Source organism: Haemaphysalis longicornis, unplaced genomic scaffold (genome assembly GCF_048455015.1).
Source record: "Haemaphysalis longicornis isolate Haplotype H1 unplaced genomic scaffold, Haemaphysalis longicornis Haplotype H1 scaffold_4, whole genome shotgun sequence".
Classification (NCBI taxonomy): domain Eukaryota; kingdom Metazoa; phylum Arthropoda; class Arachnida; order Ixodida; family Ixodidae; genus Haemaphysalis; species Haemaphysalis longicornis.
In genome coordinates, this window is record NW_027526361.1 from 139263275 (window position 1) to 139281396 (window position 18122).

Here is an 18122-nt window from a genome sequence, read left to right on the forward strand (position 1 = left end):
CTCATCCAACTGCCGCTACCTTGGAGGTGTCGGAGGAAATTATGCACACACGTGAACGAAGTGCGGATAAACACACAGCAGTGCTTTTGCTGACGCCGAGATGTTGACGTAAAACAAAAATTCAGAGTACTGTAGCAATAGATAGCTTTGTTGTGGAAAGATTTGTTGATTTTTGGTCCCAAATGGCCGGTAACCTGATGCCTTCGCGAACTTCTTGCACCCAGAAGCAGTGGCGTATAAAAATATATTTTACCAGAAAGGGCAGAACAAAGCCAATAATTGTTCATATCATACAGCAGATATCGATAATAATTACTGGCTGAGCGGGACGGGCAACTTGGCTCACTGTGGGTTTCTGAAGAAATTTCGGTTAAAGCTCCTCATACCCTGTCTCACCATTCGAGGTTTGTGACGTCACAAGTCGTGGCACGGTAAAATGTAGCGATGCCTGTTTTCACAATTTTCGCATTTTCTGCGTTCGGCATTTTGGTAGTTTCCCGCTATTTTCGCATTATTCATGACTGTTATATTTGCATTCACGGGTTTTTAATATACTTCTAGAGATGAAGTTTTTTAGAGTAATTCTTTGTACATGATGGTGTCGATTTGACAAACCCAGTATGGCTGCTATGATTAACAAAATTTATGAACGCATATATGCCTTTTTTATGTTTTCATCTTGTCTGTGTTGTGCACCACACAGTTCACACACACTGTGTTATCAAGGTTACCTGACGTAGATGTATTTTCCAGAAATGTTTCCGTGTCTGTAAAAAGCCACCGTGAACATCGTGAATGGAAATTCAAAGTGCACTCATTGGTCAAATATTTATTAGGCGTAGGACAGGAAAACTGGTATAAAATTGACTTAGTGCATTAGGCGTTGCCACAAAATATTAAAGCTAATGTACCCGGCTACAGGAGACGCTACTATGAAAATGTTTTTACAAACCGAACCTAGTAAAGGTTACACTTGTGCGAAATGTACATATTCTGGGCTGAAAATCAATGTGCTTGTGGTCGTATTCAAGGTGACGACGATATATTCTTCGCCTTGGAAATTACGGTGCTTGCTCGACGAAATTGGGAACTCCCCATTCATTTTGGAAGCTCTACGTAAAAGCACCACGAAGATACTCCTGACCGGCTGCCCGGCCCAGCAAGAGTTCGTACACGAACTGACTGAGACGTTTCGGTTAAAAGAGCTACGCTGCATTTATGGAATGACTGATGTGGGGGCCTTCCTCACAGTCCCTCCGAGTGGCGAAATCTGCGGCACAGGAGTTGGATTCCCTGCTCCATTGTCAAAGATGAAGGTACGTTTAAACGCACGCTAACAAACGCAAGAAATCAATGCCAAGCACTAAAGCTCGTTTTTGGAATTTCGCATAGGTTTCATTTGAAGCAGGGATGATAACAACTTGCCGTGTCGAAAATATTTGAATGAATAAGTTTCTCATGAATTAGATGTGATGATTTGTACTGTCTGTGAACGTGAAGGCAAAATTATAGCGGAAATTTTTGCTATGTTGCAGTTGAACTTTCTGTCAAACTTTGTTGCTGCGCCCTTCGCCACCCTCCTCTGCCCCCATGCTTGCTTCGTTCGTTCGCTATCTCCGGGGACTTCCTTCTCGCCCTACGCAGTACCTTCACCTCTCAGAGGAGCTTGTATTGGACGTGCGGCGTGGGCCTACTGTCCTCCGCCGCAGCTGTCTACCTGTCCCGGCGCATCCCCCAGCTCCCTGACAATAGCTCCTCTTTTCTCTAGCTCGCGGTTTGCAGTAACTCACAACGCATTCCATGAAACACAGAGACTTGCGGATTTAAGGCAGCCATTCAGTACCTTGAACGCATCCCGAAAGTTAAAGTAGTTCGCATTTAAAAAGCAGGCCTGTTTTGCCTGCCGGGCAAAACTCATTAATAAAAAACAGCGCGGTTTCACCAAACGCCTCCTATTGGTTGAGACATCAAAGAAAGCCTCGCCCCTGAGAAATCTTTAAATAACGGAAACCAATTAAACCTGGAGTCCTCCGCAATTTTTAAATACGGAGAAGTTTGGGGTATCGACGTCCAAGTCTCGAATTTGGCCGGGTATTCTGTACAATAGATTAATATAGGAAGATGCTTGATCTTCGATCTTTGCAGTGCAGGTATATGCAGATTTTGAGATAATGCATGGCTTACCGGCGCTGGAAGTCGAAGAATTGCAAAAAAGGGTCGCTCAAATTTGGAACAAGATTGAAGGGCAGACGAGCCCTTAAAATTGCCTCGCGCATACAACGAAAACTTTTATTTCGCTGCAAAGAGTTTTTTTCGAAACGGCAGGCCATTTTTTCGTTTACTACAGAGCAAACTGTTCGAATCTTTGTGGAACTAAAGTGAAATTTTCGAAACTTAGCACTCATTTCCGCCTGCCGCTGGAGCCTATTTATACGTCATAGAGTGCTGTTGGCCGAGCTAGTAATACAAATGCTGTTTTATGTTATTTATATACCATGGTTTTATTATGGTGTTTATGTGCACTGCGCTACATACTGGAACACACGTTGTGTCCGAATTTATTGCGGCTCTTACGAGTACCGGGTCGTTTCTTAGTTTTGTGACATTCAAATTGGACGGCGGCATAATTTTTTTGCGCGTAATATTATCTAAAGAAGCAAAAAGAACGAGCATTTTTGTTATAAATCTAAATTTCATTGATGAGATGAGTTATATAACGAAATTATGAAATGAGTTGAATGATGAAATGAACGACGGTATGAGTTTTGTACTTGTGTAACCTATCAGTATCTGTTGTTCTGGGAGGCAATGTTCACGAGTTTTACACTACTTGAAAGATTATTATAACAGAAACAGTGACATTGAAACTACTTGAAACACATGAAACTGCTCTAATAATATTGTAGTAGGGATATGGAATATTTTGGTTTCTCTAACATTTTTCTGGGACCGTGCGTACTGCGTCGTGAACCAAGAAGAAACGTTTGAACAGTGGTGTTATAGTTTATTAAAACTCTGCAGGAAAGGCTGCTGTCATGTTTATTCTGAGGGAACTATGTTTTGCCGTTTTGCTTGCCTAGCTGTTATTTACTTCTCCTAATATATCTGCGTGCATAGTAGATGAAAAAGAGCAACGTTTGTGCCTAAGCTAGAAAGCACCTAATTTTTTTCAAGCTGGCTATTTGGCAGGATGAAGCAATGTGCTAGTTCAGACAGATAAATGTAGAAACCTCTGTATGGTGAACAACGCACTTGAATTTTTTTTTAGAAAAAAACATTTTTCTGTAACGACAGCACAATCAATGTTTTTTTTTAAATCTACAGCTTTTGCATAAAAAACGCCGATTGCAGTAACAAACAAGGGTTTGAAACTACATATGGCTACGTATAAAACGACAACCTTATGCACCAGAGCAGAAACCTTAACCATTCTGCCATTTGTTTAAAGATAGTTGATCCGGACACCAAGAATGTTTTGGCGCCCACAGAAGTCGGGGAGGTACTTTTTTATATTGACTATCTGGAATCTGACCGCTACGGTGACGTCCAAAGCCCTGATGATTTCTTTATTGACCATGAAGGCTGGATTCATACAGGTGAGCTCGCGTGATTTGCAAGGACGAAAATGACGTTTTTCCGAAGAATGCTGGTTAAAAAACGGTAACTGTTACAAAAAATTGCATTTTAAACCTTGCTGGAAGCTTAAAATCTTTTCCGAAAGAACATTTATGACGCGCTAGCGATTTAACTATCAACAGCAGTCTTAGTTGCGAACAAATGTACAACCCATTGAGTGGCGCTAGATAATAAAATGTTCCGTTCTACAACGCTATTCATTATTCGTTACGTGAAGAAGACAGATTGCCAGAATTCCCCCCGCCCCTAGTGCATAAACTTGCTTGGCCCACTTCAGTAACGCAGGATCTCACCCCCGCAAATAGTAGATGGTGCTTTGGTGCGCAGACTCCGAACGCTACTTTTTAGTTTTTTTTTTTTTTTTGTCATCCAAATGTCGCTGCACATACCGACAGGTCTTAATTTATATTGAGATGCGGTAACCTTGAAGGGGCCTACCGAGGAACTGGAGCAATGCTTTTTCTCTTTTTTTTTTTTGCGTGGAAGCACCGGTATACCTATTGTCATTCCCATCGCCCTGCAGAAATTTTTAACCGCGTCTTTATCACTGAAATAGAGTTATGTTAGTTTCCCCTTTGCTTTGGTAGGTAGTTACTTTAAGCGAAGGCTAGGTGGGCTGAGTTCCGTGTATGGAATTTGCGAACAAACGCTTCCGAGGGTGCACGTGTGTTAAAAGTGCCAGCCCTTTTAAAGCGGGAGGCATCAAAAAAGGACCGTTCCTGTGTGGGTCCGTTCATGTTTGAAACTGCCTATCATTTTGATGGTGACCGCAGAGTCATTGAACACATGAGGATGCTCGTCTTCATAACGAAAGGAGCTTCGGGCTCGGACTGCTGAGGCTGCACACGCCCGAAGAAGTAGTAAAAAAAATTATTTTATTGATGCTACTTAACGTATAGAAGGAAGTAGCCCGAGTGAGAATTGGAAAGAGGCCAAGATTCGGGGCATTATTGTTCGGCTTGTACGAAAATGCTTTGCGGTAACGGAAATATATCGCGAATGCTCAGCAGGAAACGGCTGTAACTCTGCGTCTTTCTTATGGATGATCGCCGTCAACGCAATGCAGAAATAGAACTCCGCACACCTCTAATACGCATAAAGGCTTCGCTGGTCATACTGGCACTCAAATGCGTTTCTCTTGTAACTGATAGTGACCTGGTCAGCAGTTGTGGTAGTGTTTGAGGGTGCAAGATAGAGTGAAGGATCTTAAGGGCGAGTTCTCACAAAATGATCCAGCTTGAGCGAAAAGATTGAATGACGGTTGAGAATAAACCACAGAGGCAATGCTAAATATAATAAAAACAGTGGATTAAAAAAACATAGAATGTTTCCTGTGAGACATGTCCGATAATGTATAGAGACTGACAGTCAGGTCAATGTAACAGATCACTGTGCATAGCAGGACGGCTAGAAGAAATGCCAACTCATTATCTGACAATTTTCACTGGAAACTTTCTGCGTTTCTTCCTTTGCGCGCATGAAGCAACTGATCATATCCCCAATAGTACTGAAGATCTACTTCTGAAGATTTATGATGCATGTACGTCAGTAATATTTGGCAAGGTTTGTTGCGTCGCCACCCAGTCTGTTGATTGGGCGCCCCAATCGAGACTGTTTAAAATCGTTTGAGGCGTTTAGAAGCTTTTCTATCAGGTCTCGTTTCTAGGAACTGTAAAGATGACATGAAACATAGCTTCAGTCGGCGGATATGTGTGGCAGAATAGTCGATATGTCAAGTTGCCACAAAGTTCATGTAAATGCGTTAGGTCTTCGGTTACCACGAAGATAATGTGGCAGCGCCTTAAGGCCTTCTGTCGCTCTGGGACTGCTGCTCTTGGGTATAACACCGCGTGGGCTATACTTGCTTGAGCATGTCGCTACACGCTAGCGCGAGGTGGAGCTCGACTGGAGCTCGGTCTCGTCGAGGTATGTATTGTCACAATTGAAAAAAATGTTAGGCCTTCCGGGCGCCCCTTTCTTAATAAAACACGGAGGCCTGGTTCACCTAATGTTTTCCACTTTCACCAGTTTATAACCTCCAGTCCGGTGTTTATTATCCGAAACAAAGGCAGCATTTTTGTTATGCACATAGCATACTCAAAGAGGGCGTAATTAAAACAAGTAAATGCTGATTTCAGTTTTATGGGTGTCTGAGCCTGTTTGGTCAACAGTACCCCACTGCGACCGCCCATTTATTGACGGAAACAACTTCTCTCCAGATTTAACAGCGACTGGTGCTATATAGAATATAGCAATTGTTGGAACGAAGAGACGACTGTCGCGGAAGGAGCGTTAACGTATAGTAGCTAGAAATTTGGCTAGTCTGCCGACCGGGCCAGTTTTGCATTACAATGGCGTGTCGCCAACAGGAATGACCGCGCGCGAAAAATACCACCGTGGTGGACCAGGGCGCCCTCTCAAAGCGCCATGCAGCGCACTCGCCGCGCTTGCTCTTACTTGCTGTTAAATTGCTGATAAAATAACTTTCTATGAGAACTTATTTGTTTGCTTACTTTTTCTTCCCTGAATTGTTTTTTATCAATTAAAAGTGAAAGATTACCGTCGTCTGTTTCCACGCCGCGTTCAGCTGTCGTCGTCTGCACTCTGGTGTGAGAAAACGATGAGAGGCGTACACAGTATACTGTTCACACTTTAAAAATTGCTTAATACAGTTATTCAGACTAGGAGAAGGTATCAAAACGAGTATTTGATTTTTGGAAAAAATTCCTATAGTTCATCTCACAAGCTACCTGCAGCACTGTGGAGGCTATATTGTTATCAATAGTGCGCCCGCTGAGGGCGCCTAATCCGCCGTGAAGGGGGTCCTGAAAGGACACTCCCTTCTCCCCTCTCGGCAAGTGGCACCGCACGGCCCCAGCGCCTTTTGTCGCTTCCTTCGCGGTGAGTTAGGCGCCCTGAGGGGGACAACAATGTAGCCTCCACAGTGCTGCAGGTAGCTTGTGAGATGAACTATAGTAGCAAAACAAGCAGTTTACTGAAAAGGCGCTGCAGTAGACCGGTGTGCTGTCTGCCGGAGGTTTTCAACCCCAAAAATGCACCGCCTGAGGCCTCAAATGGCAGGCTAGTCAAATTTCCAAGGACTATGGTCAGAGGGCGGGATAAGAGGCGGGCATCTACTGTGTGCAGTGATTTGCGACGGTGTGGAGAGGAAGTCATGTCCTTTCCGCGCTGCCAGGCTGCAGCGTGGTAGTGTCGGATAGCGGGACCGCAAAAACGTGCGCTAAATGCACTGTTCGTGAGAATAGTGATCACGCAGCAAAGCTTTATCCTTCACAGAACGCTGTAAACAAAAAAACGCGAGTGATTCCGTATGTCAATGTAGAAACACGGATGGTAAAATGAAGATCCATAAACTTGCTGACGTTCTTCTTAAAAAATAAGAGGTGAACCTTCGCCCTGTGGTAACAGTTATTTAGGAAACGGGTACTTCGCGGCCTAATCAAAAAGGTCGTCTGTTTTGTGAACATCGTTACCTGTCGAACGGCGTAGTGAGCTGCGAACTGCTCAATCATTAAAATAAAGGAAATTTTTTTTACATATTCAGTCAAACCCGCTTATAACGAACTCGAAAGTGTCTCAACAAGTGGTCGTTATATCAGTAGTTCGTCGTATTTGGACTGGCCCTTGAAAACGTGCGCAAATTAGCGAACATGTCGAACATGTCGCTTCATGAAGGGACGCCCGATGCTTGCTTACGAACGAACTAAACTGTGTTTGCGTCGAACCTGCCGCTACCTGCACAATGCCCGGGAAGAAATTCTTTCGGGCGTCTTCAGAATCTACACTCGCCGTAATGGCTTCGATAGTTATCAGCCGCAACCAGGCTGAGCGTACCGTGAGCTGCGTCACTTCGGCCGGAGAAGAGCGAAGTTTGACAGTTTGAGTATCATCGCGATTCCTTATCAGCAACTGTGCAAACGAAGTGTCTTCCAACCCCGATCTCCATATGGCAGCCAGGTAACCACCGATGCTTTCTACAGCAAGCGGCGAAACGTTCGCATTGGCTGGGGCGGTGTGAAGATTACACCGACGATAGCAACGCTTGAGCGGCAGTTGATACGGAGTGGCGTATAATGTTCATTTATAGCATCTTGCATATGTTCACACCCCATTCCCTTTACCGTGGCGTACAATTTAGGGCTGCTGATTACCACAACAAAAACAGATTAAACGACATCTAAACAAAAAAACTGCCGGACAAAATAACTTTATTGTTTACAATGAAAACGAGGTGGAATGTACCCCGGAATGAGAATTTCATGTTGCGGATTTTGAAGGATATATGTTTTCGCTGGTTGGTTTCCATCTGACCGCCAGGCTTCATGTTCCCTCTTCTTTTTTTTTTTACTTTTCACCTCCATTCGGCCTCTGGGGAAGTGACTGGAAAGGGAGTGACTTAAGTTGCTGCGTCCAAAATGTGCGGGCGGTGCTTGCCGATATAGGGCATATTGGTCGCGATTAAAACTGAAGCCGTTAACGCACCAGCACGCCACCTTTCTCGTGCTTTAAAGACTGTTTTGATTTTTTTTACTTCGTATGAGCCTTGTTTTTTACCGTGGCCGTGCCGGAAGTGTTCGTTGCAAAAGTAGGACGCTTTGAAAAACGTTAGGTATACATGGACGCAGTTTCAACGGGTGGCATATATGGCACAAGTGTACCGAAATATAGTCTTTATACCCGAGAGATCGCTTAATCTGGGATCGTTTTAAGTGGATTCGGCTGAACGACGGCCCCTTTAAACGAGCACTTGATACTTGGCGGTATTCTTGGGTTTGCGGAGGTGTTGGCTGTTTACGTTAATGTGGCGAGATGAAAAGCCAGTGTTTACAAGGTTTCAGAGTCGGCAAATAACTTTTAGCTATTCCGAACTAGCCGGCACCACAAAACGTTGGTGCGGCGGTAAGCAGACGCGGATGACACCGTAAGTGTGATAAATGTTCGTGTCTTTAATCAACCCTTTCTTCAACGGCTGGTGTCTGAAACGGCAGAATGTCTCTATGGAAAGAGCGTGGGGTCACTTTTTCATAGTTAAGTACTACGTACTACCTTTAAAATAACAAAACAAGGATGTAGCACAGCATAAAAGTTCGTCTTCACACGAACAACTTTTGAGCAATCGAACTGCTCAGGTTTTTTACAAATGTTGGTATTTACTTTAGTGAGAATATTGCAGGTTCGTTTAATAGCGGGCTTAGGATGACAAGACCACCTATTTGATCTTATTGAGATTAGTACGTTATCTGGGGAATTACCCTAGAATTACCTGCCTTTGCAACTTTGAGGGTTTCATTTGTGGCGTCACCAAGCAGACTGATATTGCCACATGCACTGGTGCAATGCGAGTCGCACCAGCCCATGCTCTCCTAGTGTCGCAGCGGGATCGCGAGCGCTCTGAGGCGAAGGAGGTCGCGTGAGCACGCACTGAGATGCCTAGGAGAAGAAAATTGGGCCCATCTCCCCGCGAGGGGAACTCGAGTAAATGCGTCGCATAGGGGGTGGGTGTATTGCGTTAACGTTTAGTGTTTGGGGAGTTGGTGGTAGTGAATGCGTTGTATCAGCAGCTTCTTGACATAGTTTGAATGAGTCAAGGATATAGGGCGCGTTCGTAGCCTCCCATTCTGTGTCGGCTTTGTGGCGCAGTGGGTAGAGCACCATGTACATTGCGTTCCGCCCGCAGGGTCGAGGGATCGAAACCAGGCGCCGAATAGTATTTTTTATATATAGTGTAGGGGGAGGGGCGCGGACTACGACTACGGACGTCAACGCGGGTGACATCGTGAGTTACTGAAATGCTCTGCATTTAAAAAAAAAGTGGAGGATTACGCGGGCGCAGTTGGGCAGTGCTTCGCGACGTGAACGCCACGCTGGTTCTTTTTGTCTTGTTTTGGGCACAAGTTCGCCCCTAATAAACGTCCTTTGGTTAATTGCATTCGTTTGTCCGTGACAATATTCCTTTTCAGGTGACCTCGGGTATTACGACCATGACGGAAGGCTGTTCCTATGCGGCCGGCTAAAGACCATTATAAGGTGTTTGGGCAAAACAGTGCTGCCTTCAGAAATTGAGTAGTGCCTGCTACAACACGCCGTTGTGAAAGATGTGGGAGTTGTAGGCGTGGCTGCACCTCATTTCGGTGATGCTCCGACGGCAGTGGTCGTCACAAAGGCAGACTGTTCAGACAATAAGCAGCTTGCCGAGGACCTGATTTGCTACGTGAAGGGTAATAAAACTTTTTAAACATTAGCTTAGCGGGTACTAAGGTCAGTCATCACATTCACATACTACTGAGAAAAAAAATATTTCGAACGTACAGCTCCCAAGTAAGGCTCAGCCTAGGAGTCGCTTTTAAATGAAGAACCATTGGTTTATTCATAGTCTTTCCGACACATTTATTGCTTTCTGTCTTCGCTATAACTGCAGCCAGACTACGAATAGAGCCATATCCTCTTGACCAACGATAAACATATACGAGGCTTGGATAATCGCAACGTATTTAGGGTTTTACTACTACATCGAAACAGACAACTGGGCGAGTTGGCTTAGATTCCTCATCACTCGGCGCAAAAAGACACGGATGAAGGACTGCGGTAAACAGAAACACAGTGCCCTGTTTGTGTTTGCCTCAGGCCTTCGTCCGTGTCTTTTTGCGCCTTGTGAAGATGAATTTACTGTTTCGCCTTTGCGACATCATTTAGAAAGGCCATCAAGACAAAACACAACTTTAACTTTAAAGAGCTAGGCTTCAGTACTTCACTCAGCCCCATTCCAGCCACGAAAGGGGTTTTTTGTGCGACAAAAAAGCAAGAAATATTCAACAACTTTAAAATTTCGCGCTACGGTGACCTGTTATGGTCACGAGTGGCGTCATACGGGCCAGCACTAAAAACAATATTTTCCGTGAATTCACTGCCCGTTACCATTGGTGTGGTGCGATCAAACGGTACTAGAGGCCCCACTACAATCGTTCAGTCATGTGCCCTGGAGATTGGTTAGCTCTGCCGCCGCCAATCGCACAAGCAAGATTCTGTGACGTCATAGAAAAGTTCCCCGAAACTGGCTAGGGAGTCGCCACTAATTCTCGTGTCTTCTTTAATATCTCCGTTATTTCTTTTTTGAAGTTTGCGATAAAACTGGTGTTATTGTTATTGGGACAAAACAGTCGTTCTAATGAAACAAATTTGCATTTTGTCTTTACGACGTGTTTATTGAACTTCAAAGTCACTTGCAAGAAAAACGCAAAAAAAAAAGATTGCGGGATGTTTTCCTTCTTTTTTTGCCTTTCACAAGCTTTACAAAGGAACAGCTCGCCTAGTTCAGTCATACGCTGCATAGGTAATGGTTGTATGTTTTGTTTGCGTCGACAGCTGTACAAATATTTTTGATGTTTTTCATTTTTGTGATTTTTATAGCAGATTGGTTTTATTCAGTCGATGTGCATCTGGCGGTGGTTTTCACTTTTTGAACCGGTTTTATAGCTTGGTTTTTCGTGAGAGTTAACATGATATATTCTGGACCATACCTTTGTGCGTGTTTTAAAAAAAATACCATTGGAGTAGCCCCGTCTTGTCTGCCTCTTTCTTGAACCGTTATTGTTGAACATTGTTCTTACCAAGAAGAACCAACTTCGGGCTATTATTGAGGTTCTGCGGTGCAGCCAAGATATGTTTGTATGGGTGAATGCATAATTGTCCTAAAATGTAGCATATTGTGCAGAGGTGGCACTGTCGGTGATAAAAATACAAGAAATGCTGCTAAATGCTTTCACTGCGGTGCCTTCAAAAGAGCCGCAAGCCAGGCCAAACGTTCTAATGAACTCCTCCCAATAGAATGGGGTGCCGCTATTAGAGACAAATTATTTAAGAGTAATATAAAGACCATGGTCTCAATGTTCTGTGCCTTCACCAACAGTAACTTCTATGCTTTTAGTTTGACATTGGAGATGTGGACACTTGCCTAAACATCCCACTCTCAGGCAAGTCCGCTTTGGCGGGGTTGGGTGACGTTCGAATTGTTGTTTTCGTAAGGGTGACTGCGTAGCCGATAAGCTGGGTAGGTACGAACAAAGAAGTTGTGTTCATGGTAAAGACTTGATAAGGAAAGTTCGACATCCACCTAAATGCAGCTATACGGCTACAAAGGAAAGCTATACAGCTTTCTCAGAAACTTCGCATTTGAAGAAAAATTTGCCTTGTCCAGGATTCGAACCCGGGACCACCGCTTTACCGAAACGGTCGCTCTACCAACTGGGCTAACCAGGAGGCTAGCGTTTGTAGCGCGAGAGCGAATTGATCAACAACTCGAAGTGAAGGACAGGTGTTAATCGACCAGATTTAGGGGAAATCCCCAACGTGGAGTTAGTTTCCCTGAAGGAAAGTTTGACATCCACCTAAATGCAGCAATATGGCTACAGAGGAAAGCCATACAGTTTTCTCAGAAACAGCGTTCAGAAACAGCTCTCATACAGCTTTCCTTTGTAGCCGTGTGGCTGTATTTAGGGGGATGTCAAACTTTCCTTCGCAGAAACTTACTCCACCGTGGGGATTTTCCCTAAATCTGGTCGATTAACAACTGTCGTTCACTTCGAGTTGCTGATCAATTTGCTCTCGCGCTACAAACGACTACCTTCCTGGTTACCTCAGTTGGTAGAGCGACCGCTCCGGTTAAGCAGTTGTCCCGGGTTAGAATCCTGGACCAGGACGAATTTTTCTTCAACTGCGAAGTTTCTGAGAAAGATGTATAGGTTTTCTTTGTAGCCGTGTGGCTGCATTTAGGTGGATGTCAAACTTTCTTTCACAGAAACTTACTCCACCTTGGGGACTTCCCCTAAATATGGTCGATGCTAAAGACTTCAAAAGCTTGAGGGACACTAAACGGGTACATTTTTAGTGCCGATTTTCAGTGCTCCTCGAACGAGATTCCTTTCCTCCAGGAGGTCTTCTCTGAGCACGAATGCATAACAGTTGCATCGGGCGACCTTCTCAAGCATGGCTCCTCGTGACTGGTAAAGCACGCGTAGCGTATTTACACCTGCACCGAAGCCTGGCCACAGCCACCTCCATGACTGGGCACCCACTCCGGCAACATAGCTTTAATGGAGCGGTTGTGTCGTAAGTGTGGTAGCTTGTAGCGCTGCTATGGGAAAGCAATACTGTTCCAAGCATTGGGAATTGGGTCCACTTCACTTGCGGGTACGTCAGCTTTACAAGATATTTATACTACGTTACAAGAACAGGAGTGGGGCATTGGGGCATCAAGTAGCGAATCTACTCTGTGCAACCAAGAACATGGTAAATGACAGAAGACAAGATGGGTATCGTCATCCACAAAGACATGGGAAAGAAGCTGGCAGAATTTTGAAGAATTGGCGAAAGAGCTGCAGCCGTTATGAATAATCTAAAAAAGGCAATTGTAAAGGTCTTACAATCCCATGCGTCAACCTCTAGCTACGACTGTGAGGATGTCCGCAGTTTTCACGCGCAGTCCAGACCGTTAACTTATAAAGAAACACCACGGAATAGGGGCGGTAACCTCTAACTTTCAAATAGGAAAGACGTAAGGAGGTGAATGAGAAGTGGGAAGCATTGGAAGGCATTCAATACAGCCAAGGGTGCACGGATTGATTTGGAAAGACAGATTTCCCTCAGGTCGTGAATACGTTTCTTTGTAAGCGAGCATAGAAAACCATCAATGGTGAGACTAAGTAATACATCGACATCATTCTAAGTAGGCATCGGAGTACTGAAAGGATGTTGGGGTGGAGGGGGAGGAGGAGGAATAAACTTATTTCTATATTAGTTTTTGTAGTAGTGGCAATGGGGGGTCTTCTCAGTCCAGAAGTCCCTGGGCGGTCGCTGCCAGGCGGGCCCTTTCAACCAGCCGAAGCTGATCGCCGGGGACCGGGCTGGCTAGCATGCTTTCCCACTGCTCATGGTTGGGGAAGGGAGTAGGGGGGAGGGATGGTGTGTGGGAGCCCGCCCAAATCATATGATAGAGTGTGCAGTGTTGGGGACAGTACTTGCAGGTGGCGGAGTAGGAGGTGGGATGAATGGCGTGGAGGAGGGTGCCGTGCGGGTAGGTGTTGGTTTGAAGGCGGCGGTACGTGGTGGCTTCTTCCTTAGTAAACTTGTCGTGGGGTGGGGGAAAGATGCGGCGTTCAAAGAGGTAATGTTCGAGGATGCCTGTAGATTTTTGAGGAACAGAATGGTGGACTTCCGACGGTGATGCTGGAGTGTTGGAGGGGAATGCCCGGTAGATATGCGCGCAGGCGGCAGCATGAGCCGCCTAATTCCCCTCCAGAGACTCATGTCCCCGGGTCCAGAGAATGTAGAGGTAAGGAAGGTTAGGGATGGACTGTAGGATGCGGAGGGCTAAGGGAGCTATGGAAGAAAATATCATTAGTTCTAACCAGAGGCTCCTGATGGCCAGCCTAAGGCAAGTTCTGTAAAAGAACGAAGAAACACAAAGAAAACCCAACATGCACTCTTAAGGGAAGAGCGCAGAAGTTTAGAATTTTAAGTGCGAATGCACTTTATAAGCGACCCTGAATTCCGTTGACCGCCGTCCATCCACATAGCAACAGCTGCGGGTGCGCGCGCTCCTCGTCTTCCTTGGCAACGGGGGGAGATGGCACATACCCACGTGGGAGATTGGCCAGGAATCTCCTCGTCTTCCTTGGCAACGGGGAGAGATGGGCGCGCGCTGCCTGGCCGCTGACATGGCACATACCCACGTGGGGGATTGGCCAGGAATCGGGCGTGAGAGGGGCTAGTGCACCCGCTTAAAGGAGTACTGACACGAAATTTCAAAGCTGAGATCCGCTCTAGCAATCAAGTACAACGACAACACAAATAGGTGTCTGTGAATAAATGCATCTTTCTTTCTTTGTAGTTGTGTGTGTGTGTGTGATCTCTCTTTCGCGAACATTACCGAACCGCGCAAATTCAACTCCTGCATTCGCACTTTCACATTCTTCCCCTCGGGGAAATGCGGGGAAATTTTTACTTCAGAACACACTTCTGTGTGTACAAGTGCAAGTGAAGGTAGGGCACGCGGGCTGAATGCCAACAACAATCCCAGAGTCAACAGTGGCTGTTCTAGAGATACATTTACAGCAGAAACTTGGACGCGGCCTGAGAAAAGAAATTATGAAGAAACTCTCATGTGGTATTACAGCGCCCTAAAAAGCAGGATTGTTGGAGCTGCCGAAATTAAATTACAAAAGTAAGCTAGCTGACATTCGTATTTTAAACGTTATGAAGATTGAAGATTCTTAAAAAAAGAAGCTGTAGTGCCAATAAGACATGGATGTAGACAGATCGTATGCACTTTGAAACCAAACATGTTACAAAGCAGGCATGGAGGATGCAATGAAAGTACCGGGAAAGTCTTATGCAGAGTCATTCGCCAGCATCTGCAGACAAGAGGGCAGCACAAAAACGAATATATTAATTGCAGTGGTGCAATAGGAAATTAATTCATAGTAGAAAAAGCGTTAGTAGGAAGAGAATGGGACCGTGATAATCGTATATCAGTTGAAATACAACAGAGACTTTGCACCAGAAAGGTTTCCTGAATTACACTGAGAATGCCTCAAAACCTTGAACATACCACTAGCAACACAAGTTTCGACATAGTTTTGACCCGTAAGAAGTTATATACGACACATTAAGAAATGAACACCCATCAGCCAAGGCTCTTTTATGTAAAATTTGTTTACAAAGGGAAAAATTAGCCCCATCAGCGCAATGCATAACCTGTTGCTTCCTTTCCCCCACAGAACGACTTCCTGTTCACAAGGGTCTACATGGTGGAGTCTATTTTGCCGACGCCATCCCTAGGACATCCATGGGAAAGATCAACTACCTTGTGCTGCGAAGGCTGATGGGTTCCCTTAAAGGAGGCAACCTTCCCTAGAGGCGCTCGCTTGTCGGCACCCAGAATATGTTCAGAGCAACTAGTCGCGGGTTGTAAACGCATAGCTGACAGCGCATGTAAAGGGGATTTTGAAGTGAACTCTGAGTTCTGTATGTACTATGGGATTGCCGGATACCATCTTGACTTCCGGATAAAGTGGCAATAAAAATTAGCGCTGGACATTTTATGTTGTTGTATCTGCTTTCTAAACAAGGCCATTGGGACTACCAAGTGAAACTACGACACGCATGCATTAGGTTACATTCGCCATGTTCCCTTTTTTACAAGTGGTGCCTTGACTAATCAGTACCGCTTCGTACGCGTTGACATTTCAGTAGTATATATTCCAGCTTTTGTTACCAGAATTACCCTTTATTTCAGTTGCCTGGCCACAAATCTTCGACATTTCGCTTAACTCGAAACTCCGCTATCTCAAAATTTTCGGCGGATTGTACGACTTCGAGTTAACCATAGATTACTGTATGTACAGTAATGTACATTACTGTGCATTACATTACTGTATGTACATTACTGTATGTCCAGTAATCCCTTCACTGAAAATTTCTTTATAAGCGTAGTTTCGAATAAATGGAAATGTCGAAAATATGTAACCAGGTCACTGAAATAAGATAACAGCTCCAATGCACAGTGGAGCTTTCGTAATAAAGGCAAAAAAGATCGCAGAGAAAAGCAATTTTCATTATTGCTGAAGAAAGCACTGCGTGGTCCTCGCCTGTTTCACGTTCGCACCTGGTCCAAAGATACGTTCTCTTGCTGCTCAATGAATCGCACCGACTGTTGGTCACCACCGCTACATCGCACCTTGTTGCGAAGCTGGCGCCGAACCTTTGTTGTTGCAGTCGTCGTAAGCACTTGTCGAGACTCGTCTTCGTCCTCATTATGAGCTGCATCGTCCAGAGCTCCTTCAACGATGTGGCCATCGTACAACATTTCATAAACGGGAACATCCACCTCGTACAGCGTACAACGGGAACCTCCGCCTCGCCCGGCCGATATCTCCCAAACAGCACCGCAGACTTCACAAAGATGGAGTGTGGACAGCCTACGCCCTTATAAACAAGGGGAATTAACTGAATTCCAGTGATCCTGACGCTGTGTACATTTTTAAACACTTCTTTCGAGAATTTTATCGGCAGTAGCTGGCACTTTGGAAGACACTCGTCATTTGAGTAACTCTGTCGTATCCAAATACGTGTGACTTTCATGTGGCTTTGTCTACTCGCAGACTGACAAAACTTGTGCATCTCCAAAGCAGCAGCGAGAAATGCGAGTAGTCACCATGATAACAGAAAGTTCTATTACATCTGCAAAAATGACGGGCCTGTTTTGTGGGATTGCAGCATTCATATGCCTGCAGTTGTTCTGATTTGAAAATAAATGTCGACTTTTTCAGATCCCCGACTAAATACTTGGGTTGACTATGTGACCAAACCTTACAAAATGAAGAGAGCTCATACCAACGCGTAAGGCTTGACCGTAGCGAAGCTGTACGCGACCTTTACGACCATCCCGAATGTTTAAGACTGCGATTGCAGCCGATTTGCTTCTTCGCTACAATGACGACCTTTAATTACTCCATTATTGTTGATTGAAGTGTGAGCTTCTTTATTTTTTTAAGTGTAAATTATTGGACAACCCGTTGCAGGGGCGTTCGCTATGCCGTGTCTTGCTTGTTCCGAGCAAGTATTGCCACGATTACGGCGAACCCTTGAGTCGTTATCGTTCCGAGCAAGTGTTGCCACAGTTACGGGGAACGAAGGTGTTTTATTTCGACCAGTGTTGGCCAATCTCCCTAAGTGGGTATGCTCGGTTTGACAAGCGTGAGCCGGGGTTGCTGGGCGGCCACCGCAAGGCACGCACATATGACCGCTACGCATTTTAAATGCAGAGCATTTGTATAACTCACGATATCACCCGTGCGTCGGCGTCCGCAGCAGCCAGCCTCCCCATATAATAAAAAGAAATAACAGTTACCGGCGCCTGGTTTCGATCCCACGACCCTGCGGGCGGAACGCAAGGTACATGGTGCTCTACCCACTGCGCCACAAAACCGACACAGAATGAAAGGCTACGAACGCGCCTTATATCCTTGACTCATTCAAACTACGTCAAGAAGCTGCTGATACAACGCATTCACTACCTGTGGGCGGAACGCGAGGTACATGGTGCTCTTCCCACTGCACCACAAAACCGACACAGAATCAAAGGCTACGAACGTGCCTTATATCCTTGACTCATTCAAACTACGTCGTCAGCGGCGTGCTAGCGGCGTGATAGCTGCGTGGTGTACGCGTGATAGCACCAACCCCCAAACACTAAACGTTAACGCAATACACCCACCCCCTATGCGACGCATTTACTCGAGTCCCCCTCGCGGGGAGATGGGCCCATTTTCTTGGTTTTGCTAACTGCCCGGCGGTCGCCGCAAGCTCCGCGCTCACGTGCGCGTTCTCCGGAATTTCTTGATATTTTTAAACTGCAGGCACGAAAAATTACGATCTGCTAAATAGCTTCGCTGTTAAAATACGTCAAA

General features: G+C 45.3%; 1 protein-coding gene across 1 annotated transcript; it reads left to right on the forward strand.

Moving 5' to 3' along the window:
* Positions 1 to 1081: 1081 nt before the first annotated feature.
* LOC144180597 (luciferin 4-monooxygenase-like) lies at positions 1082 to 15723 on the forward strand. The gene is made up of 4 exons (XM_077708921.1): positions 1082 to 1316; positions 3449 to 3596; positions 9618 to 9875; positions 15432 to 15723. Exons 1-3 carry the CDS (start codon positions 1224 to 1226, stop codon positions 9722 to 9724), a joined length of 348 nt encoding a protein of 115 aa, XP_077565047.1. The 5' UTR covers positions 1082 to 1223; the 3' UTR covers positions 9725 to 9875; positions 15432 to 15723.
* Positions 15724 to 18122: the final 2399 nt, after the last annotated feature.